The following is a 25352-nucleotide window of genomic DNA, read 5'->3' on the forward strand; positions in this document are numbered from 1 at the left end:
TCGCCAAGGTCCAGCACGAAACCGGATCACCACTGCACTACCGTCACGAATAAACATTGTTATCAGCACCTGTTTCACTAAAAGCACTTATTGTATAGTACTTCACCACAAGCACTGAGAGCACTCACTTTGGAACAGTGATCGTGTGTGTCTAATTGTGTGTGTTTTGTACCGTGTTTTTCATTTGCGGGACTGCAACCCTTTGTTTCATCACTGCGCAATACACATTGTTGTGTATTGCCAGCTCTTTATTATTTACTGGCAGGTCATCAGACCATTGGATTATAAACCATTAAAACATTTTCACCCGTACTTTGTTGTCTGTGTGATTCTTGGAATTACGGTATCTGCACTGCATCTGCTATACACCTGCTACCACTTACCACTTTGCCACAGTCACGTAAAACAGTGATGACTTTATCATTAATAGACCATTCTGGATCATCCAGACTTTGCTGAAGGAATTGGAGTTCAATTGGCTGAGTGTTGTGTGGCACATTTTCAAATTTTTTAAATTAAGTTTCTTTTAGTATGTTATATAGTTATGGATGAAATATCCCTGGCATTATCTTAGTAGGGAGTCTGATTAGTCAGTTCCAAGCAGATAAGAGTTAACTGAATTTGAAGAAACACTTATTAAAAGCATGTGGTAGTGTGAGTGGAAGTCAATCTCTTTAACTTTACCCTTGACTAACCGCAGGGCTCATGCATGTGAGCAAATCCTCTCGAGTCTGAATGAAGCAATTCCTGTTTACGTCATATAAGAAATATTTGTAATCTGTTAATGGGCAGTTAACATACCACAGCGATTAGGAAAGCCACACCAAGATCCTATGAGCTGCACTGGAATTCCCAGGCTTCATGTGTTAAAGCTAACAATGCCATCGGGGATGGAATACTATTACAGGCATGAAAATACCTATGAGGTACATGTACTGACATAGGATAACAGCAAATTCCCAATTGTTGAAGGGCCGCAATAACTTTTACCAGGTAAGTCCTTGACGACAGTATAAGCAGTAGAAATGATTGAGCCTTAGTACAAGTTTGCAGTTCTCTCTTCTTTGAGATTAACAAACACATTAAATGTGGAAGTGAAAGTCATAAGAAGCTTTGTGAACCTGTTGCTCCACTTCTGCCCCCTGCATTTTTTTGTATGATATAGCTTATGTGTGCCTTAATTGTATTAAGTATCAATTATGAAGGTTTTAAGGCATAGCAATTACCAACCAATAAGAAAGTACCTTGGTTTCTTTATCCAAATTTCACAATTATTAAATATTAACTTAACAAACATGCATTTCTTACTGTGCCTCGCAGACAAAAGTCTAGATTCTGGGAGCTACGCCAAAAAGTCATCAGCTCAGTTTTTTCAGGGAGCAAAAAAGTTACTAAAACCAGAAATAAACATTTAATTGAGGGGCTTGTTAATACTCTACAGTTCCTTCTTAGAAATGTATTTTCTGTCAGACAAAATTTGCCCTAATGACTATTTGGAGTAAATAGCTTTGATAATCTAATGGTGGAGAATATACACGAGTGATGCGTGAAATGTGGAGTCAATATAATGTGTTATGTGATTGACAGGAGCCAAAGATATTTACTGAAAGAAGACACGTGACCTAGAGTTGTTTAAAGCTGAATAGACAAGTATGAAACGCACCTGGTGTGCAATCACAGCTAGTAGCCATGACTTAGCCATGCACAGAAACACGCTACGATTCCTGATCTATGGGTGGCACTTACTGGTGACAGCTGTGCCACTCCCAGGTGTGACGTGGTCTGTTGGGCATGAAGTCCGCTGTGCCCTGGTTCTTAACCCTTTGAGGGAATCTCAGAAGCACTCTGACGTCGTAGTCGGTGGTGTCCGCACCATAAGCAGAGCTGCAAAATAAAAATAAAAACATCAATTATTTTCTGTCAAAAGCTACATTTAAAAAATGATCATTCATGGTACTTGTTTTCCAAATCTTATTTTGTTTCTGTTTTCCCTGAAACGTATTTATAAAAAGTACAGTAAGGTTCATAGCAAGATCAAGTCTTTATTTTTTCATTACAGGGAAGCTCGCACAGGTGTTGGTTGTGTCTTATCGTTTCTACCTTTAACATACTTAGTAAAGGTCGTACCTGGCGAGACACTTTTCTTCAGCAGCACAGCGCAGGGAGTAGAGGTGGGCCCTCTGGATGTAGGTGGAGGCCTGGACGTAGTTGGGGTCAGGGACCAGGTCTGGCAATCCTAGAATTAGAAGAATTAATGATAAAGAATAGATAGGGGACCAAACCGAACCTTATTCTGAGATAAATAAAAAGAATCTGCAGTCCGTCACCTACATTGGGAATCAATCATTTGCAATTTACCAGACCAATGGTTTAGTGTAGGTTGTTTTTATATTTTACATTGCTGTTGTCTGCCTAATTGTAAGATTTGAACCTGTTTTGAAAAATAGCATTTCTGTTTTACTCGTCGATGGATGAGCCTGACCTCAGGAAGTAAAATGAAAAGCTATTTTCTTTCTATATGTGTTTCCTGTTGTGTATATAGTCTTTAACAGATCTAAAAACTACCATTCATATTATAGAAAAGACAGGGGCTGCCGTATCGGTTCAGAAAACTGCTAATAAACAGCTTTGAAAGGATAAAACATACTGTGCATTGATATGATTGCTAAAATAACAAGCCACGTCATAGGGGGTTTTGCAGGGGTGTTTGAATGTCATGCCTAAAGCAGGTTCAATCAGGTCTCTCAGCCCTGCTTTAAGAAAAAGCCATTCCCCTAACAAAGCTTATTACATTCCCACTATTCCTGTGAAAGATAACAAGCCAATTCTGAAAATATCTGTGAAGTACTGATACAGATATTTTCCTTCAGATGTGAACAGAATAAGAATTGCCTTTAAGGAATGCATTCTGAAATGTGCAAAACAATGAGAGTGCTGTAAGTGACAGGATGCATGTGCTTGACAGAGGAAATAAGAGGGTGAAATATGATTCAGCTTTGCACTACAGTATTGTAATGAACATAATAGATGGAATATGCCGTGTGAAGCAAGCCAAACACATGTGAGGGTTACAAAATGTGTTTCCTATATGTATTTTGAAATCATATCCAAAAAATATAGTTTTGTAGTAAGTTATATGTGTTATTAGGAAAAACATTTTTTAAAATCCTATGAATTTTCAAACTAAATACTGGATTATGGGTTTCTTTATAATGCATATTTATCGAGTGTTAAACTTTTAGACATTCTCAATCAGAATTCTGAAGTAAACCCATTTGCCTACTTCGTTTCTTATAGTTGTACTCCAGAATTAAACAAGTCTAAACCTTGTTTACCATTTTTAAAACATCTTCAGATATACAGGGTGATTAGAAAGTAAGATTACCACATCAATGATATGGTGCATTGTAAACTTACTTTCTAATCACCCTGTATATATCTTGTGATATTTCTGAAATTTGGAAGCCTTCGTTCAAATCATTCACCTGTACCGTTTCTCACATCCTAAATACCAGAGGGCCAGTGATACTGATGACAACCTGAGTGAGTCACGAAACAAAGGCCAGGAGATGTTGTCAAGCGAGCCAGACATTTTTGTATGCAAGTACACTACCTGTGTATTTTACCTTGTGCGTGTCGTTAGTTGTAGTGGAAACCTCTTGGGCGAACCTTAAAAGATTAGTTACACTAGTTTCCTTTGCACTCTTTATCACAGTAACAGGCAACGGCTGGTTTGTGTTATTTTTCATTCAGGCTTCAAGTTCGCATCAGACTGCCGTTGTCATGTAATTCAGTTTTGAGTGTGTGATGTTCAAATAAAAAGAACAGAACACCCCAAACCTAGTTCTGTTATGTTCTCCATGATGAACTTTGAGTAACACTAAACAGCTTGGCTCTCTTAAGTCAGATAACAAGCTTGAAACGGGATCATTGCCCCTTTAAGGCTGAACTATCCCCTGGAGCAGTTCTGGCATTTACCGAAACGATTAACTTAATGAAGAGGCTGGGAGTGGAAAGTCTCCTCTGTTATTACTTGGTAATTGCCTTGAAAGCCAGATTATCTGGAGCATGCCAACAGCAGGTCACAGTGAGTTTTATTTTGTGGGCCCCAGCGCCTGAAGTGTGGAGTTCAGCTGCTAGTAACACAGACACTTCTAGAAAATCAATCAAGTAATCAATCTTTATTTCTTACGCAGAGGCCTTACGTTATAAATCACCTCAAAGTGCTTTACCGATAACAAAAAACGAATCTTATACAAAACAATTCTGAGAAATAGCAAAAGATGATAAAATACCCCTTTAAATTATATAGGTTAAATAATAAAAATGTCTTTTTAATCTTACTTTAAAAAGCAGTGACAAAATGTACATTATTTATAAAAAGAAATAGTATATAATAGGATGATACATTTTCCCATTAAATTACATATGCTAGATTTAAAAAAACGTGTTTTTAATCTTACTTTAAAAGCAGCGAGAGATGCTACCTCCCTTACAAATCATGCAGATTATTCCACAACTTAGGGGCTCTACAGCTGAATGCTCTGTCTTCTTTCTCTGTACCCATGGCATACTGAGTAAATCTCCATCCTGTGGGGTCAGCAAATCTTTTAGATATAGAGGATCGTAAAATCAATACTGAACTGTACAGGGAGCAAGTGTAAGGCTGCTATCACAGGGGTAATGAGCTCAGAAAGACACTTTAGTAAGTTGTGGCTTGAATGAATGATCTGGATCAAAAATTACACCTGCTTTTCTAATTTCAGCCTTCAGCTCAGAGGAGAAACTACCACATGTGAAATACGATGTAGTTGATTCTGATCCCAAAAGCAACCATCTCTCTTTTATCTGAGTTTAAAATAAAACGTCCATTGCTTAATGTCAGCAAGACAGGTAGTATATTTTCAGTTGAGGTGTCACCCAGTTTCAGAGATAAATATAATTGAGTATCATCAGCATATATATATCATCATGAAAATATACCTCATGTCTATGAACAATATCAACCAAGTGTAGCATATACAAAGAAAATAAAATCAGCCCAAGAACAGAACCCTGTGGGACACTACATGTAACCTCAGATAAAGAAGAGGTTTTGTCCTCAATTTTAACAAATTGAAATCTATTTGAAAGATAAGATCGAGACCAAGACAGGACACAACCTGACAATCCTAATAGAATATCAAGATGATCAATCAAAGTAGGATGATCAATAGGGCTGAATGCTGCACTTAGATCTAGAAGTATAAGAACTGGTGAGCCCATATCAGAAGATAACAGCAGCTCAAGTACTATTCTGAGAAAATACAAACAGAAAAAAACAGTGGTGTGTGCAGTGTGAGGGGTTTGGGATGTTTGAGAGATCCCTTTACAGAAAAAACAAAAAATCCATTCAAGATTCCAGTATAGTACCACTGGACTGGACTGTACTGTGCTACCTTGAAAACAAAAACTACAAGAACCATCAGAGGACCCCAGCATTACCAGCAAGGGCAACTCATGGACAGTGGTTGCATACTGGTGATGGTGCTGATATGGTAGCATTACTAAATGAATGTCTGCTTCCTACTTGTATTGAACCCATGATGTTCTGTGACTTTAGCCATGACCTGGCTTTCTAGTCTTACTAAGGATTGGTTGTCTCAAGCAAAAAGTCACAACTACACAATGAGGAACAACTTGAGAGCTTTAATGGTGATTTATACAGTGAAACCTATTACCGAAGTAGGGTCTTAACTTAATACAACTGATGTATTTAGTACTTTGTGTTTAGTATGGCATTCCTAATTAAGAACCCCCCACAAATGATTGCAAAACAACACTTGTTCTAGGGTTTGTATAATAATATATTATTATTATTATTATTATTATTATTATTATTATTATTATTATTATTATTATTATTATTGAAGCTAAAATAGATCATCGCCACTGCTATCTAGATGTTTTGTTCCTCTCGCTCCCTGCAGACAGACAGTTCACTGAAAATGTTGCCCCCATCCTCTACTGGGGGACAGTACAGGGGTATGGCATTATACTAAAAAACCAACAAGCAAAAAGCAGACAAAAACATAATGACTATGTGGCAGAAGAAGAACTACTAACTAGGTAAAAAGTTGCAGGAGTTCAAACATAAGAACTTAAGAACATAAGAAAATTTATGAATGAAAGAAAGTCATGCGGCCCATCTAAGCTTGTTTGGTTCCTAGTAGCTGATTGATCTCAAAACTTGGTTATGTTGAGTCTTAAAGGATCCCAGTGATTCTGCCTCAACAACATGGCTAGGTATCCCATTCCATGCCCTCACTATTCTCTTGTCACAAAGACGGCCGGAGTGGGTGGCGTCAGACCAGATGCAGGAAATAAACAGACAGAGATTTGGGGTTTGGTGAAGCTGAGCGAATGCTTTCGCTCAGCATTTAATAAACAGAACAGAAAATAAAAGGTTTGAAACAACAAAAACACAGGACACGGCACTTGAGGCCAAAATAAATAGACAAACAAAACGAACTAAACAGTGCACAGACAGACGAACACAACACGGTGAGCAGATTTTACTACTACTTCTTATTATTCTTTTTCCTAACATTTACCTCCGCTCCAATCCCGTTCTCCACTCACCGAACACCTAACCTCGACTGAATGAAACGTGCATCTATATATACTGTTGTGCTGGGATTCAATTACTAATTAATTATTCACTTGAATCCCAGCACGTGAATTAATTCTGTGCAACCCCGTGCTCACATATTACATTTAATCAGCACGTGAAGTGATTTGTGCTCTCCTCGTGCCTAAATACAAATCTACACTTTTTAAATACACGTGAAACACAGACCCGTTTATATCCCGTGTACCAATGACTATACACCAACATTAACACACGCACGCAACACACAAATGCACACAGGGACGGGGCACATTGCCACATATACCCCCCCTTGTGCGCAGCACACATGGCCTCAACGGCCACCTCCCCCCTTAAAAATCCAGCAGTCCAGGACAAAGTCTCGGGCTGGGAAGGGAGGCTTCAGTGGGCCCATGGCTGGCCATGCTGTCAGCACCCCTGCCGGTAGTGGCATGGCTGACAGCATGCTGGTCCATTCCTGCAGCGAAACTGCTGCTGGGGAAAGTGGTCTCCTGACCTCTCCCCCTGTCTTTGTAGCCGGTAGCTCCCTTTGGTGGGGCTCCGACCACAGTACTTCCAGCAGCAAAGAAGCTGCAGTGGGAGCAGGTCTCCTGACCTCCCCCACGATCTCCGGCAGCGAAACTGCTGCTGGGGTTGGTGGTCTCCAGACCTCCTCCCCCTTCTTCGTGGCCGACAGCTCCCCTTTCTGGGGCTCCGGCCACCGTACTCCCTGTGGTGGAGGTACGGGAAGCAGAGACAGCTCCTGCTGTTCTGCTTCTGGCAGTGGCGGAGGCAGAGGCAGCTGCTCCTCTGCTCCTAGTGGCAGAGGCAGCTCCTGCTGCTCTGCTCCTTGCGGTGGTGGAGGCAGAGGCAGCTCCTGCTCCTCTGCTCCTAGTGGAGGAAGCGGTGGAGGTGGCGGAGGCAGAAACAGCTCCTGCTGCTCTGCTCCTTGCGGTGGTGGTGGCGGAGGCAGAGGCAGCTCCTGCTCCTCTGCTCCTGGAGGTGGTGGAGGCAGAGGCAGCTCCTGCTCCTCTGCTCCTAGTGGAGGAAGCGGTGGAGGTGGCGGAGACAGAGGCAGCTCCTGCTGCTCTGATCCTTGCGGTGGAGGCAGAGGCCATGGGGCTGATGCTGGCCACTCAGAGGGAGGCTGTGGCGGTGCTGGCTCCCTCTGCTGTGGCGGCTGGGCTGGCGTGCGCCGTGCTCCCTTCAGCAGCATAACTAGAGGCTGCTGGGGGACACCAGCATCCTGCCCTTCTCCCCCCCAGAAAAATTCAGGGGGTTGCGCCTGTAACTCCTCACCTTCTGGCTCTTAGGACGGCAGCGATGGCTCCTCCCCCTTTAGCTCTCGGGATGGCAGCAGCAGGTGAACCAACAGGTATTCTCCCTCTGCTGGCAGCTTGGGTCCTAGGGCTGTGGAAGCCCCGACTTCCCTCTCTTCGGGCTGTGGACGCACCGACTCCTCCCTTTTGGGCTGTGGACGCACCGACTCCTCCCTTTTGGGCTGTGGACGCACCGACTCCTCCCTTTTGGGCTGTGGACGCACCGACTCCCCCCTCTTGGGCTGTGAACGTTCGGGCCCCCACTCAGGCGTAGGACGTTCGGGCTCCTCCCACTCAGGTGTAGAACGTTCGGGCTCCTCCCACTCAGGCGGAAGACGTTCGGGCTCCTCCCGCTTGGGCTGTGGACGCTCGGGCTCCTCCCGCTTGGGCTGTGGACGCTCGGGCTCCTCCCGCTTGGGCTGTGGACGCTCAGGCTCCTCCCGCTTGGGCTGTGGACGCTCAGGCTCCTCCCGCTTGGGCTGTGGATGCTCAGGCTCCTCCCACTCGGGCTGTGGACGCTCAGGCTCCTCCCGCTTGGGCTGTGGACGCTCTGGCTCCTCCCGCTTGGGCTGTGGAGGCAAAACCAGCAGGCATTCTTCCTCTGCTGGTGGAGACGGGGACAGCAGGCATTCTTCCTCTGCTGGTGGACCTGCTACCTGGGCTGTTGTAGTTATAACTCCCTCCAGGTAGCTGAGGACCAACTCCACACCTTCCTCCCAGGTGCTTACGGTGTGTTCCCTTGCATACGCCTCCCATCGCTCACTGTCCATCAACCGCAGGAACCGGACGGCTACTGGTATCGACTGGGCCTCCAGCCCAGCATTTTCCTGGATCCAGTCCCGCAGTTTGATGGCGTCTTCTGCCATATTTCCTCTTTTTTTTTTTTTTTTTTTAATCCAAATATGCGGTTCCTGCTCTGGCCTGAGTCCTGGAGGCGCTGTAAATCCCACGCAGGACACCACGTGTCACAAAGACGGCCGGAGTGGGTGGCGTCAGACCAGATGCAGGAAATAAACAGACAGAGATTTGGGGTTTGGTGAAGCTGAGCGAATGCTTTCGCTCAGCATTTAATAAACAGAACAGAAAATAAAAGGTTTGAAACAACAAAAACACAGGACACGGCACTTGAGGCCAAAATAAATAGACAAACAAAACGAACTAAACAGTGCACAGACAGACGAACACAACACGGTGTGCAGATTTTACTACTACGTCTTATTCTTCTTTTTCCTAACATTTACCTCCGCTCCAATCCCGTTCTCCACTCACCGAACACCTAACCCCGACTGAATGCTACATGCATCTATATATACTGTTGTGCTGGGATTCAATTACTAATTAAATATTCACTTGAATCCCAGCACGTGAATTAATTCTGTGCAACCCCGTGCTCACATATTACATTTAACCAGCACGTGAAGTGATTTGTGCTCTCCTCGTGCCTAAATACAAATCTACACTTTTTAAATACACGTGAAACACAGACCCGTTTATATCCCGTGTACCAATGACTATACACCAACATTTACACATGCACGCAACACACAAATGCACACAGGGACAGGGCACATTGGCACATCTCTGTATAAAGAAGTTAAGGTGGGTTAAGATAATTGTGATCATCATGCTAATTTTAGCTGATAGTCTGTACAGCCCAGCCCTGTACTGTATAGTTTAATTCAGAAGAGCGCTGCAGAGAAGATGGCAGGTTACCAAGGGTCCATTCGGATTACAGGTTTACTCTACTCTCGAAAGTCTTCTACTGTGAAGTCCTGACCATGTAAAACCACATAATAAAGAAAAGGTCCCCAGAATCTCCACACAGCCAGTAATGTGCAAGAGTTAAAGCAATCCTTCCAGTTTTACAATTACTGACCTTGTTATATTCAGTGCCACAATGACCTCAGCAGGAGGCCTGCACATAACCAGCTGGCTGCTAATCTGAAAGTTGTATAATATTAGGAGTTACAATAAGGGCTTGTTCATCAGGTTCTGTGTGTCAGTAAACCAAACGCATTTACTTTTATGTGCTACACCATACTTTGCATACTTTGCCTGCAGAGCGTGAATCTTATGTGGGTGATTTTCTTATATTGTACTCTTTTAAGTTCTTTTATTGGATTTGGAATTTAGTGAGTGGAAGTGGGTTTTATTTCTTGTACATATTTAGGTGATTGTAAAGAGGTCTGCAGCACAGCATTTCAGCAAGTGTATCAGAATAGAGGAGTTGATATATATATATATATATATATATATATATATATATATATATATATATATACTTGTATATATATATTGCTGGTACCACTTAAATCTGTTGTGGGGTCAAAGAACCCACAACTACACCAAAAGTGTTTCTGGGGGCTTCCTGTCTCAGTCCACATGCAGCCAGGAGAACTCACTGATCAATATAATAAATGGGGCTTTTTCAAAACCAGCCAGTTTCTATAAAATAGGTGTTTCTGACAAAAAAAGGCTCTGTTGCCTGTATAGTTAGTCATGTGTTAGTCTTAGGAGTGTAAAATGGAATGTGTTGCATTACACTGACAGAAACTGCATTTTCTGTTCATGGCTCATGTGCAGAATATACAGTCTCATTGAGTTAAGACAGAGCTTTTTCTCAACTCAGTCGACCTCTGGATTACACAGCAATACTCTTACAGGGATTTTCCACTACTGCATACCGTGTAATTGCACCCCACCCTCCTTCAGGACTCATACAACACACTCTGAACTGGGGTTAATACACAGTGCCCACACACTCAGCCAAAGGACAGTCCGCCCAAATCACTGTCATTACTACACCCTTATGGGAATAGTATATTTACAATCTATAGATTCTATGCATTATTATTTTAGTAATGCATCATAAATACGTATGCATATTCCTGGTGTATTTGTAACATGTCTTCAAAAAATCCAACAAATAGTTACAAAGTAACAATGGCAGCACCATTTCCTGTCATAATTCCAACAATGGTTGTTTGGAATTGTAAGCTGGTTAGACCTGGCTGTGGTTTTTCAGCTGGTTTGGGGGTCTGTAATTCTTCCAGAAAGAGATCTGGTTACCATTAAAACAAACTGCAGTAGATATGCTCTCCCATTGCGCCTACTGATGCTGTTTACAACAGGGACAGTTACATAATAGCGTTATTTTCAAAGCAGTGTAAAACTGAGCGAGACACAGGATCCTTGCCTGCAAGTGCAAGTGTGTATCCACTTACCTCTCTGGACTGGCCTGTAGACACTCCCCACACTGACTCTAGGCAGTGGGGCAGGCTGTTCCTCTGTCCCTGCGGCTGGCAGGGGATCCATTCTCTGGAAGGGGGGGTACTGCTCGTACTGTGGGCTCCGGACAGGGGGGATGACCCTGTCCGGATTTGCAGCTGAGTTCCAGGTGCCCTGAGATGATGGGTCTGGGGCTGCAGCCCCTTCATGGTAGAGACTGTGAGTGTAGCGGCGGTCCAGGCCGTCTGAAAATGGAGGTTGTGGCGGCTGCTGAGGGGCAGCATTGGGCACATAGGGCCTCCCTAGTGATGGATTGTGTCCTTGAGGTTGATATCTGTAGGTTTCCTCACCATAATCTTCGTAACGGGGTCTAGGTTGCAACTGTTGTCCTGCCCCAGCAAAACTACCACCCCCAGCATACCCAGTTCCTCTGTAATACTGGCTTTCATGGCCCTGACCCTGCAATGGTAATTCCACAGGATGGGGGTCATAAGGAACAGGGTAGGAAGGCTGCTGGGGGAAGGGGTACTGTGGGTAAGCAGGCACACTGAAAGATGATTGGGAAAATGAAGAAGAGGAAGAAGAAGACGAAGACCCAGTTTGCCTTAACCTGCTGGTGGAGGAAGGTCGGAATTGACTACTGGCATCTCCCCCCTGCCTCCAGTTTTCTGGCACTTGCCCGAATCCGAAAGGGTGTCTAGTCTGTCCCCTGATGGTCTCAGATGTCCCTCGGGAAGGTGTTGATGGGGCCTGCCTGCGTGTGTTTCCCTGGGTCCTCCGCGAACTACGGGATGTATCTCCGACCAACACCTGAGGGTTCCTGTGGCTGCGGTCCTGACTGGCTGGGAGGTACTCTGATCCACTGTTCAGCAGGCTATAAACCCGGCCGTTGTTCTCCCACTGGATCATCTGCCTCCAGGGGTTACTGTCTGGGGGTTCCCCCTGTCCCTGAGCAGCTAGGATACAGCTCAGTCCAAGCAGAGTCCTCACAGCCCACTTTAGGTCAGCCATGATCATGTTCAATGCTCAAAACAATCCTGATCAAAACAAAAATAACAAAAACAAGAAGCAGCAATTGAATCTCAACCTCAATCTGCTTTTAATCGTCCAACTCTTGTGTGCAGCTTGATCCTGGATCCAGAGTTTTCCACCAGTACATGTTTGAACAGAAGTTTCAGAAAGCAGTAAATGAACTTCCAGTTGCAGTGAAATGAAGTCTCTTTCACTCCTGCTTCCCTGAAGTTGCGCCCCCTTGTTCTTGTTCTCACATCGTTCTGAGACCCTCTTTGTAGGAATGCCTGCTCTCACTCTTGGCTGCTGGTTTCTATTTGCTTCTCTGATTGCTTGCAACAGGCTGTGAAAAAAAAGCTCACTCACAAGTTTGCAGGGATCCCGCATGGCCCTAGTGCTAGCATTATTACTAGCTCACAGGCCACAGTGGGAATGCTTTTAAGGTTTTAGCACAATAACTATTCATTGAAAATTTATGTTTTTTATGTCTAAATTTATGTTTAAATTTATGTCTATCTCATTGCGTCCTTATAGAGAATTTTAAAAAGTACCACATCACAGAAACTATGTGAACTGTGTGTCATTATTTAATGATAATTCTGCAGAAAATGCCAAAACCATATGTTATGTTTATCCCAGATGCTGTTGATGTGTTGTTTGTACGTTTTGGTTGAACAGCCTGCAGCAGTGCTTACAAACTCAGGTCTCAATCATTTTTGAAATATGGTACATACCAGTAGTTGATCTAGCAATGTCCTTCAGATCTGCTGCCCAATCCCAATTGTGACTGAAACTGTCTAGTATCCAGACAGTTCCCAGTGCAGTCATTATGCACAGTATGTTACAAATCCTATTGTGTAAAAAAAAATCAGAGTACAGCTGGTTAATGAGAGATACATGTCTTTAATAATACTGACATTTGGCCATGATAATAAATAAATAAATAAATAAGTAAAAATGATTCCAACAGTTTAGACGGCATACTTAGTTTTACGGGTCAAAATGGGTTAAATCCTCTTAGCTTTTTACTCCAATTTTTAAGAAAGGAAAAACAGGCCTAGTGAATTACCATACCAAAAATAAACAACTCAGATATGTAACTGAGGTGCTTCTAAGTAGTATTAAATTGTAATTACTGTTTTGTTGTTTCCTTTCAGATAAGATTCAGAATAAAAGTGCTAATGACGATTTGGAGTGAACAGCTTAGCGTCTCCTGCCCATTGTGCTGATTAAACTAATTAGTGTCGGCTAAGTATTCTGCCAGGCTATGTATAAGGAGATGAGATGCATTAACACTCAAAGCAGAAGGAAGGCTGCAGCTCAAGAGCTTTACAATCTTTTACTCCAAATCATGTTTTTATTATTGAAAAACAAATACCAATTGCAATTAGATTTTGTTTAGTTGTGGTTTGTAACTTTATTGTGTGCATGTTTCCTTTCTAAAACATAGATTCTATTCTAACATAGAAGCTATTTACTCTGAATCAGTTTTTATCTGAAAGGAAAAACACCCTTTAAACATTTCTAAAACAAATAAGAAACCATTTAGGACGAGTCACAAGTTATTTCTGGTTTGGTAACTTTGTAGGATGCATTTCTCGTTTTCGAAAAAATTGTGCTAAAGATTTTGTCAAACTATAGCTAAAGCTTTGAGAACGGGACATATTTGCACAGCAAGTGTATCTGCCACAGGGGGGACAGTATACTGTTACACGCAGGTGATTCTAATTTGTTGTCCCATCTCTATATTTAGTTTTCATTGACTTGTAATATCAAGACTACCAGGTGTCCGTTCATGGATGGTTGTGTTTATTTTACTCTTGAGGTGTCCATAAACAAGCCACCTGGTCATCCAGAATAAACAGCACGCCACTAATGTTCAATGTCTTGCAGCTGTTTATGCTAACTATTAGCCCTTGTTGTGTAACTGCTCTTAACCATCCTCCATTACGATTAGCGCTCAGCTTGGCTGTGTCCCTCAGAATCAGCTTGTAACCTGCCCAGTTCCCCTTCTTTGAAGTCTGGGTAATATTTGGCAGAGAAATACTGCAGGTGTGTTAAACCCACTGTATAAATCAACCTGCTTCAGATCCAACACAAGCCCATTCTCTGATCTTATCTAACCAGCTTTAGGCACAACCTGAAAAAGCGTTCTGTGTCCTTCAAACACCCCCCAGCAGAATACTGAGAGAGACCGGCAATCGTGATTGTTACAAATATTACCAAAAACTGCAATTCAATTACAAACGTTTTTACTTGAAGTCTTTTTCAACGAAAAAACATTTTTTCTTCGAATGTAAGTTTCTTTTTCTAAATTCAGCACTATTGAGTTTAATACTTATAGATGATGTATGAACTTTACAAAGAAAATATACGTGACATGTCTATTTATTTTAGTATTTTTTTTTACTTACTTTCTTCTTTCTCTTTATCGTCTAGTTTAACCATTAACATTTCTACAAGGTGATTCATGAACAATGCACCATTTGAAAAGTAATATTATTTCAGAACATGTTCAAGCACCACCATGGGTTTGGTACATGGCAAGTCTTTGATTCCAGTTATTCGGCGTGGTGTTTGTATATTCTGTCCTCATTTTGTCCTGTAATTCGTTAATGTTTCTGGATTTTCAGTGTATCTTTGTGTGTGGTTCAGGGCTCACCCTGTATATTAACTCCAATAAATAAATAAATAAACAATGATATGTGAGTGTGCTTTCTAGTGAGTATGGGTCTGTTCATCGGACTCCTCATGTGTTATCATGCCTCTCCTTGCAAGTGGTGAGGTTTGAGGTTCGATAAGTATCTCTGTACTGTATGTATGTATATATGCATGTATGCACATAGGTATGTGTATGGATGGATGTTTATAGAATACCTTAATCACTAGTCTCTGAACACTAACTATAGTGTATGCCTTTTTTAATAGACTAGCTTTATAATGAGTAGTTGTTGTACAATAATTGCAAGGTAGCATTTTGTGTGTATTTTGAATTCTTTGTATCACTTTGTTGTTGTCTTTTTGTAAGTGAAATCCTGTTTATTCACGCATCTTATTAAGGACTTGGATAATGGACTGAAAGAACCTTTTGCTAAAAACACAAAATGATATAGCTTCTGTAAAACAGTGATTTATAGTATTGGTATTCCTGCATGACAGGGACTTACTGGAAATGAGTGTTTTCACTGAGACAATAACACTGTGTCATCTCTGTTTTGACTTGTATCTTGTGTATTCTCAGATTAAATACATATTAGTAATGAATAAATAAGGTATCTTTATTAACCCAGTAGGCTGTAAACAGTATTCCCAGCATACTGTCATTAACTGTTGCAGTAGTCACTTCAGCTGCTGCTGCCTGTGGGTGGCCCCAGTACAGTGCCTTGCTACACTGTACAGAGGATTAAAACATTACCTTTAGGAGGCTATTGGATTTTCCACTTGCCCTTATTGTCCCCGCTGGGCATGAAGTGTAGTGGAGTGGGTTCTTTGTCTGTGCTGCTGGCGCATGTATTGTGGTCAGAGACCACATTCCAGCACCTCCTCAAGACTCACCTCTTCAGAAAGCACCTGTAGAACTCCTCTGTTCTTCGCCTGGGACACTTATCACCCTTCCTTAAATGCGCTTTACTTGCTCTTATCTGCCCCCTATTTTACTGCATTTAATCCTGTACGTCAGAGTACTGTAATCTGCCAAGTGTTTAATCTGTAGTATTTTGTATTTAATCATATCCTGATGTAACTATCACTGACACTTATCTGCTGTATCATTGAATTGTATTTTGTCACACTTGTACTTGCTTGAACCAAAGTCATTGTATTTATCTTGCTCTTAATTGTATTATTACTTGTACTGTGATACTTGAAATGTATTTGCTTTCGATTGTAAGTCGCCCTGGATAAGGGCGTCTGCTAAGAAATAATAATAATAATAATAATAATAATAATAATAATAATAATAATAATAATAATAATATAGATATCTGGAGAACAGCTTATCCAGCTGTTATGAAAATTAAGTATTAACATTATGTAAGTCATTGTTAATGTTAGATTCTGGAGATGTAGGGGGTGTCGTCTGCCTGTACATTCATCCATCTGTATGTGTTACACATGTTTTGTATTGGAGTGTAATCTAATGTGTAATCTAACAAACCTGATGTTTATATGGCTCTTTTTAATTCTGTGACTTTTAACCAGAAATGTTAGGGACAATGGCAATGGCCCTTCTTTTACCAGTTTAGCAGTATTACTAAAATTCACCACCGTATTTGAACCCCCCCCCCCCCCCAATAGCAATACATAAAATTAATACTGCATACAATATGAACATGGATTTGATTGTAAAAGGAAAATCTGAAAATATGTAATTACAAAAAGTGCAGGCAGGATCATAGTGTAGCGTGCATGGGGAAAGGCAGCAGTAGGGCTGGTAGGTGACGTAATCACACACAAAGACATGAGCCCGATATACGCTCCTTGCAAGGGAGCAGGCTCTTTTGTACAGCGGTATCGGCGCTATGCTTTAGTGCGAGAGGTCCCGGGTTCGCGCCCGCCCTCTGCCTGTGTGTGGATTGCCTCGCCTTGTGTAATGCTCCTGCCTGCAGGAACCAGGATCGCTACAATAGCGTCATTTTTACTTTACAAATGAAATCCAGTAAGTCATGCCTATCATTATAACATACATGCTCCATGTTGTGCCTCCACTGTCTGCCCTTATTCATATTAGCATATTAACAAACTGCAAATCTTGTTCAAATTGTGTGGTGGTGTTGTGATGTGAACTCTAATATCCGCTAGGTTAGGACCACATAGAAGTTTCCAAAGTACATTTTTTACAAAGAGACAATCAAACAACTGCGTCATGTAACTCAAAGTCCCTCTCCAGTTGTTTGCTTCTCATTTTGTATCATTTAAACACTTTGAAAACATGTGCCTTTTGTTTTTGTTTCATCCCAGTAACATTGGCTGCACACACACTGGTGGGAGAATTTTGACTCCACAGTGACCCCTACTGGTAGCAGAAATCACACTCAACAACGTGGTGTCGGGCTTGCAGACAGGCCCTCTGTAAGAGGAGAGGATAAGAATGCACTGTGGGAGAATGTGTGTGTGTGTGTGTGTCGCCGGGCTGTAATTGTATCCAGTGCTGTCTGGAGCCGTTGGCAGTGACAGTCTGTCACAAAGACGGCCAGAGTGGGTGGCGTCAGACCAGAAGCAGGAAGGAATACAGACAGAGACGGTGGTGATGATGAGCTGAGTGCAATGGCTGCACTCAGCGTTTATTAACAAAATAAAAGGTTTAAACAGCACAAAAACACGGGACACGGCACTATAGCCAAAATAAAGAGACATACAAAACGACTAACACTAAACAAACGGTGCACGGACAGACAAACAGACACGGTGAGTACAAACAAACTTATCTTTACTTTACTTCTCTTAATTACTCCTCTCTCTCTCACCCGTTCTCCTCTTCCGAACACCCAACCCTGACTGCCTAAAAATGTGCCTATTTATACTGTTGTGCTGGGATTCAATTACTAATTAATTATTCACTTGAATCCCAGCACGTGAATTAATTCTGTGCAACCCCGTGCTCACATATTACATTTAATCAGCACGTGAAGTGATTTGTGCTCTCCTCGTGCCTAAATACAAATCTACCTTTTTAAATCACACGTGAAACACAGACCCGTTTATATCCCGTGTACCAACGACTATACACCAACATTAACATACGCACGCATACATACAAACACAGATCACACAAATGCACACAGGGGCGGGGCACTTTGCCACATATACCCCCCCTTGTGCGCAGCACACATGGCCTCAACGGCCACCTCCCCCCTTAAAAACCCAGCAGTCCAGAACAAAGTCTCGGGCTGGGAAGGGAGGCTTCAGTGGGCCCTTGGCTGGCAATGCTGTCAGCACCCCTGCCGGTAGTGGCACGGCTGACAGCCTGTTGGTCCCGTCCTGCAGCGAAAAAGCTGCGGGGGCAGGTGGTCCCCCGACCTCCCCCTTCTTCGTAGCCGGCAGCTCCCTCCTGTGGGGCTCCGGCCACAAGAACTCCTGCAGCGAAACTGCTGCTGGGGAAAGTGGTCTCCAGACCTCCTCCCCCTTCTTCGTGGCCGGCAGCTCCCCTTTCTGGTGCTCCGGCCACCGTACTCCCTGCGGAGGTACGGGCAGCAGAGGCAGCTCCAGCTCCTCTGCTCCTGGCGGTGGTGGAGGCAGAGGCAGCTCCAGCTCCTCTGCTCCTTGCGGTGGTGGTGGCGGAGGCAGAGGCAGCTCCTGCTCCTCTGCTCCTTGCGGTGGTGGTGGCGGAGGCAGAGGCAGCTCCTGCTCCTCTGCTCCTGGAGGTGGTGGAGGCAGAGGCAGCTCCTGCTCCTCTGCTCCTTGCGGTGGTGGTGGCGGAGGCAGAGGCAGCTCCAGCTCCTCTGCTCCTGGTGGTGGTGGAGGCAGAGGCAGCTCCAGCTCCTCTGCTCCTGGCGGTGGTGGAGGCAGAGGCAGCTCCAGCTCCTCTGCTCCTGGCGGTGGTGGAGGCAGAGGCAGCTCCTGCTCCTCTGCTCCTGGCGGTGGTGGAGGCAGAGGCAGCTCCTCTTCTCCTGGCGGCGCTGGCTCCCTCCGCTGTGGCGGCTGGGCTGGTGCGCCCCGTGCTGCCTTCAGCAGCATGAATAGAGGCTGCTGGGGGACACCAGCCTCCTGCCCCTCTCCCCCCCAAAAATTTTCAGGGGGTTGGGCCTGTAACTCCTCCCCTTCCGGCTCTTGGGGCTGAACCAGCAGGCATTTTCCCTCTGCTGGTGGCTTGGGTCCCAGGGCTGTGGAAACCCCGACTTGCCTCCCTTTGGGCTGTGGACGCACCGACTCCTCCCTTTTGGGCTGTGGACGCACCGACTCCTCCCTTTTGGGCTGTGGACGCACCGACTCCTCCCTTTTGGGCTGTGGACGCACCGACTCCCCCCTCTTGGGCTGTGGACGCACGGGCTCCCCCCACTCAGGCGTAGGACGTTCGGGCTCCTCCCACTCAGGCGTAGGACGTTCGGGCTCCTCCCACTCAGGCGTAGGACGTTCGGGCTCCTCCCACTCAGGCGTAGGACGTTCGGGCTCCTCCCACTCAGGCGTAGGACGTTCGGGCTCCTCCCACTCAGGCTGTGGAGGCAAAACCAGCAGGCATTCACCCTCTGCTGGTGGAGATGGGGACAGCAGGTACTCACCCTCTGCTGGTGGAGATGGGGACAGCAGGCATTCACCCTCTGCTGGTGGGCCTGCTACCTGGGCTGCTGTTCCTTTAATCGTTGCCTCCAGGTAGCTGAGGAGAAACTCCACACCTTCCTCCAAGGTGTTTGGGGTGTGTTCCTCCTGATATGCCTCCCATCTCTCACTGTCCATCATCCACAGGACCCGGACGATTATGGGCAGAGACTGGGCCTCCAGCCCAGCATTCTCCAGGAACCAGCACCGCAGTTTGATGGCGTCTTCTGCCATAATATAATTTTTTTTTTTTTTTTTTTAAATCCAGACCCCTCCTGGTCTGACGCTTGGAGGCGCGGCTATCCCACGATGACACCACGTGTCACAAAGACGGCCAGAGTGGGTGGCGTCAGACCAGAAGCAGGAAGGAATACAGACAGAGACGGTGGTGATGATGAGCTGAGTGCAATGGCTGCACTCAGCGTTTATTAACAAAATAAAAGGTTTAAACAGCACAAAAACACGGGACACGGCACTATAGCCAAAATAAAGAGACATACAAAACGACTAACACTAAACAAACGGTGCACGGACAGACAAACAGACACGGTGAGTACAAACAAACTTATCTTTACTTTACTTCTCTTAATTACTCCTCTCTCTCTCACCCGTTCTCCTCTTCCGAACACCCAACCCTGACTGCCTAAAAATGTGCCTATTTATACTGTTGTGCTGGGATTCAATTACTAATTAATTATTCACTTGAATCCCAGCACATGAATTAATTCTGTGCAACCCCGTGCTCACATATTACATTTAATCAGCACGTGAAGTGATTTGTGCTCTCCTCGTGCCTAAATACAAATCTACCTTTTTAAATCACACGTGAAACACAGACCCGTTTATATCCCGTGTACCAACGACTATACACCAACATTAACATACGCACGCATACATACAAACACAGATCACACAAATGCACACAGGGGCGGGGCACTTTGCCACACAGTCCCACCGGGTTGAGTGTGTGAAATTCCTGGGGGTGGCTGAGAAGGTAGAGGAAGAAATGAGTCCCACAGGCTGAGAGAGAAACCAGGAAAGATTACTTTATTCCTTCATGACTTTTTTATATTAAAGCAGTGATAATAACCAGGTCTTAAAAATCCATGTTCTAACTATCCCTGTTTTACATCTGCCATTTTTCTATCACTATTGGACAACGTTAGCTATTTTAGGCTGAAGATCAAGTAGATTTAAGACACTTTTATTTTTGTATTATTCAACTGAAAAATATTTGGCAACACACCAAACCTTTCTCTGTAATTAAATTGTGTAGCTAAACTTTCTTCAATGAAACATGGGCATCGATTTAAAATGAACATTTCTCAGGTGTGCATGTTTCAGGTAGACGGTACCGACTCGTTTGTGGAGTTTTGTGCTTTATGGTTTGAAACAGGTCAGGCAGCTCCTGTTTCTGTGCGTCCCAGACAGATCTATTTGGAATTGTGTAGAAAGAAGTTCTAGTTAAAAAAGTTATTATCCCGACTATGTGAATAACGAAACTCATTAACTGAGTTACTCAGCTACACATGTGGTATAACTGGGGTAACCCTATTTTTAAATTCCGTAAGGCATTGTTTTCACTTCTTGCCATCCACCAAATCTAGTGAGAACTGAGAGTGAGCATGCTATCTGCCCTTTCTTAAGAAGATAACATCTTTAATTAAAAGCAGAGACGTGCTTTAGTGTGGAGGATGCAGAGATGTGCTGTAGCCTCAGGGATTACAGAGTGTAATCTTTTAATGAAGGCGGAGGTGTTTGTAAACTAGTACTTACATTTGATATGTGGATTTATCTCTTCATTCTCCTGCTTCAGCTACAGCTCCCTATGCTGTGGTGTCAGGGGATGGGAGAACCTGATTCAAATTCTACCTGCAAGCTGCAGAAATATGGCATCCAGCTATTCAGTATTTGAGGTGTATTTTATCCCCATTTTTCACCGGCAGTGGTTCATTAGCAGAGGTCCAGGGGAGGCAGAAAAACATTGGGTTCTGGTTTTATTGGCTCTAGGTGTTGGCCTTAGAATAGTTTACCACGTATGCTCATTTTATTTATTTATTTTACAAAGTGAGCCAGGACACTGCTGCTGATACACAGTTATATATCTGTGAAACCTGGTGACATTATCACATCAGTCTTACTTGAGTGTATTATTGACATCAACATTTGGATGTCCCAAAATTTCCAGCAATTAAACTCTGATAGGACAGAAGTTTTGATAGTAGGTTCTCAGCAACAACTCGACAACAAAAATAGACTTGGGTGACTTAACGAATTTAAAAAGGTGAGAAATCATTCGATTACTTACCGTAACCCTGGTTCCCTGAAAGAGAAGATGACCACCAACATACTTATGGAATATGCCTGCCACAGGTCAGGTACTGTGGTAAGGATGACTGGTGCAGTGCAAAAAGAGTATAATGTCCAGGCTGCCATTTCCCAATAATAACAATATTTATTACAATCCAACAGAAAGTTCAAAAAGTAATACAAAAACGAAATAATAATAAGCCCCGCTACCAATCGATGGTATTGGGGCAAAATAACAAAAAGGTTAAAAGTCCAAAAAGTAAACAAAAAGACACGCTGTTAGCCACAATCCTCCGTGCACGAAAACTGTGCTCTTTTCCTCCGGGGATCGTGGTGCGTGCGCTGTGCGGTGTTGTGCTGTGTGGTGAGGGGCGTGCTCTGGGGTAAATGCTGGCTCTCCCGCTACAGCCTCCCGTCCTCCTGCTCCTCTACTAAAACACAAACAGACACGTAACACAAAGGTAAACAAAACACTAGCTCCAGCTGGTCGTTCTCACTTTCTCAGCGCAAGGGGAGGTTTTGACGTAGCTGCTTCCCCTTTGTACCCAGCAAACTCCTCCCTGCAGTCAACGCGTCGCCCTGGTTTCTCCAATAGAGGGCTGCCCCGCAGCTGACTGCAATGGAATCGTCCTGAGTACTTGCAGCTACGCGCCCCTCCTAATATGGTCACCTTCCGGTTTCCACCTACCACCGAGGTGGTGGATCTAGGAGGCAGCGTACCTTCCCCCTTACACAGCGCCCTTTCTAATCGGGAGGGAGATTTACAGCATCGATCTTTTCTCTCTCTATCACAGGTACTCACTGAGCATTTTATGTCAGAGCTGCCGATAGGCCCCTCTGCAGGGTGACGTCCTCGGTCCCGCCTACTGAGGGATTAAACAGTCAACCCGCGGAGACTATTTCCTCTTCTGCATCGAACCCGTGAGGGTGACTGAAGCGACCTCGCTGGTTGGTGGTCGTCTTCTCTTTCAGGGAACCAGGGTTATGGTAAGTAAACTAACGTTCCCCTTCAATTCGAAGACAACCACCAACATACTTCTGGGAAAGTATACCAGAGCAGTCACGAGGGAGAAGGAACGGCAGCAGATGAGGGGGGCATCAGAACCGCATAACCCAAGGTAAACTGTGCAAAATTGCAACCTCAAGGACACTCATGCCTAATGGAAGGATCTACCACATGGCAGGGAAGGATCTACCACATTAAGGCGGTAGAACCTGGAGAATGTATACGATGTAGCCCAGCTAGCCACAGTGCAATGTCAGTCAATGAAGCTCCTCTAAAGAGGGCCCATGACGTAACTACACATCTGGTAGAGTGCGCGGCCACCCTCCCAGGTGGGGGTAGGCCGGCGTTAGTATATACAGTCGAGACTGTGTCCACAATCCAATGGGACAGTCGCTGCTAAGAGAGGGCTTAACCTCGGGTCCTTTTAACATGACAGATGACGAGCTGGTCAGACTGACCCAATGCTCTCGTCCTATCCACATAATCTCTCAATGCCCTAACAGGGCAGAGGGAATTCGATCTCCGGTCTGTCTCCTCTGCAAAAGGAGGGGTATGGAAAGCCTCTAGTTCCACTGATTGATTCAAGTGAAAAGTCAGAATCATCATAGGGAGAAAAGCAGGGTTTGTCCCAAATACACATACAGGAACTGTGCACTGATAGAGCCTGTAGTTCACTAACCCGCTTAGCGGAAGTGATGGCTAATAGAAAGGCTGTCTTCATAGAGAGATACAGTATTTCAACTCTATGGAATGTATAGACTCAAACGTGGCCTTAGTAAGAGCCTCCAGTACCACATCTAGAGGAGGACATCCTTCTTATGAGGACTTAACTGCCGAGCACCCTTCAGAAAACAGGTCGCTAGTATATGCGCGCCTGAGACACTGAGGGGACATGACATGCAGATATGGCTACTAGGTACACTTTCAATGTAGAGGTTGATCGACCCGCCTCTAACAGATCTTGTAGAAACTGCAAAATAGTGGCTATAGGGCAATAAATGGGGTCATGACCTCTGGTCATGCACCAATTTTGAAAATACTTCCACTTATAGACGTACAACGCACTTGTGGAGGAGGCCCAAATGTTCTGCAGTGTACTGACGACTGCGTCTGAAAGCCCTAAGGCAGACAGACAGTCCCGTTCAGGGGCCAGACCCACAGTTGGAGTCTGCCCGGGTCTGGGTGCCAGAAGGTACCTTTCGCCTGACTGAAGAGATCCATGAGCAGCAGGATCTCCCAGGGATGGCCCTGCAGCAGCTGGCAGAGGTTTGAAAACCAGAATCTCCTGGGCCATCTGGGGGCCACCAGGAGAACTGACACCTTGTCTCTCCTGACAGGGAGCAGTGGTATCGACGGGAAAGCTTACAAAAGAGCTTTGGGTCACTCATGGGCTAGGGTGACGACACCTTGTGGAATGCCGCAGCTGCGGAGGGAAAACCACAGGGGCAATGGGTGGTCTCTGCCATGGCAAAGAGATCGACTTGGGCTTCCCCGAAGCGTTCCCAAATGCGCTGCACCACCTGAGGGTGCAGTCACCATTCTGACAGGTGAGGACCCGAGAGAGAGAGAGAGAGAGAGAGAGAGAGAGAGAGAGAGAGAGAGAGAGAGAGAGAGAGAGAGAGAGAGGTAGGTCTGCTGCCCAGTTCACCACTCCAGGGAGATGGACAGAATGGACGGACAGTAAGTGCCTCTGTGCCCAGATCAACAGCCCTCCCTGGTGGTTCACGTACGCCACTACTGACATGTTGAACGTGTCTGTTCTGGAGCACAGGAAGGAAATGTTGAAGCGTGAGGTGGACCTCTCTCAGCTACAGCGCATTTATCTGTCCAACAGCCTGACCAGGGTCCACGGACTCCTCTGCCTGCCCAGACCGCCCCCCAACCAGAGTTGGATGCGTCTGTTGTCACCACTTGACAGTTGTGTATCACTCCATCCTTATGCCTTCGCTCAGGTAAGAGGCTTAGCTCCACCAGCATAGGGCTTCTCAGCATAGGCGAGACATGGTCAGCCGACGGTGTCTCTTCCGCTTGGGGTATAGCCGAAAGTCACTGAGCCACACTTGGATCGGGCGCATGTGGAGTAACCTCAGTTGGGTGGCTGATGTAGCCACGGCCATCAGACATAGTTTTTAACACAACACCATTGTACTGTGAACCCTTGTTGAACAGGGCCAGACAGTTGCGAATGGCAGCTACTGTTCTAATATACTTTTTATTTGAGTATTATTTTTGTTTTTTAGTGTTTTTATAATATCTGTCTTTGTAATTTTGAACTTGTGTGAAGTGCCTTGAACCCTATTATTATTATTATTATTATTATTATTATTATTATTATTATTATTATTATTATATTGGCAAATCCTTAATTTTCCAATTTTATATTGTCCAAATGTCCAGGGCAAGTGCATTGCACTTAGAGGGGTAAGAGAATGAGAAAGACCTTGATCCAGTTTTAATGCTGGTCCTTGGGACAGAAGGTAGTCTCTGCTGAAAACTTCTTAAAGCAGAGCTTGAGGAGATTGGAGACCCCTTGAGATGCCTTGAAGAAAAGTTGTGATAGAATTTATAAAATGTGATCATTAATTGATACAATCTC

At 44.4% G+C, this 25352-nt stretch overlaps 1 protein-coding gene across 1 annotated transcript in view; it reads right to left on the reverse strand.

The window, feature by feature from the left end:
* Window positions 1–12502, reverse strand: part of LOC117429887 (lysyl oxidase homolog 1) — a 30291-nt gene extending 17789 nt beyond the window's left edge. The window contains exons 1-3 of the mRNA XM_034049815.3: window positions 11172–12502; window positions 2128–2236; window positions 1747–1884 (exon numbers count right to left, since the gene is read on the reverse strand). Coding sequence (XP_033905706.3) covers window positions 1747–1884; window positions 2128–2236; window positions 11172–12192 — 1268 coding nt within the window. The 5' untranslated portion in view covers window positions 12193–12502. The remainder of the gene's footprint in view (window positions 1–1746; window positions 1885–2127; window positions 2237–11171) is intronic.
* Window positions 12503–25352: the final 12850 nt, after the last annotated feature.

The sequence above is a fragment of the Acipenser ruthenus genome, chromosome 24 (genome assembly GCF_902713425.1).
Source record: "Acipenser ruthenus chromosome 24, fAciRut3.2 maternal haplotype, whole genome shotgun sequence".
NCBI classification, from domain to species: domain Eukaryota; kingdom Metazoa; phylum Chordata; class Actinopteri; order Acipenseriformes; family Acipenseridae; genus Acipenser; species Acipenser ruthenus.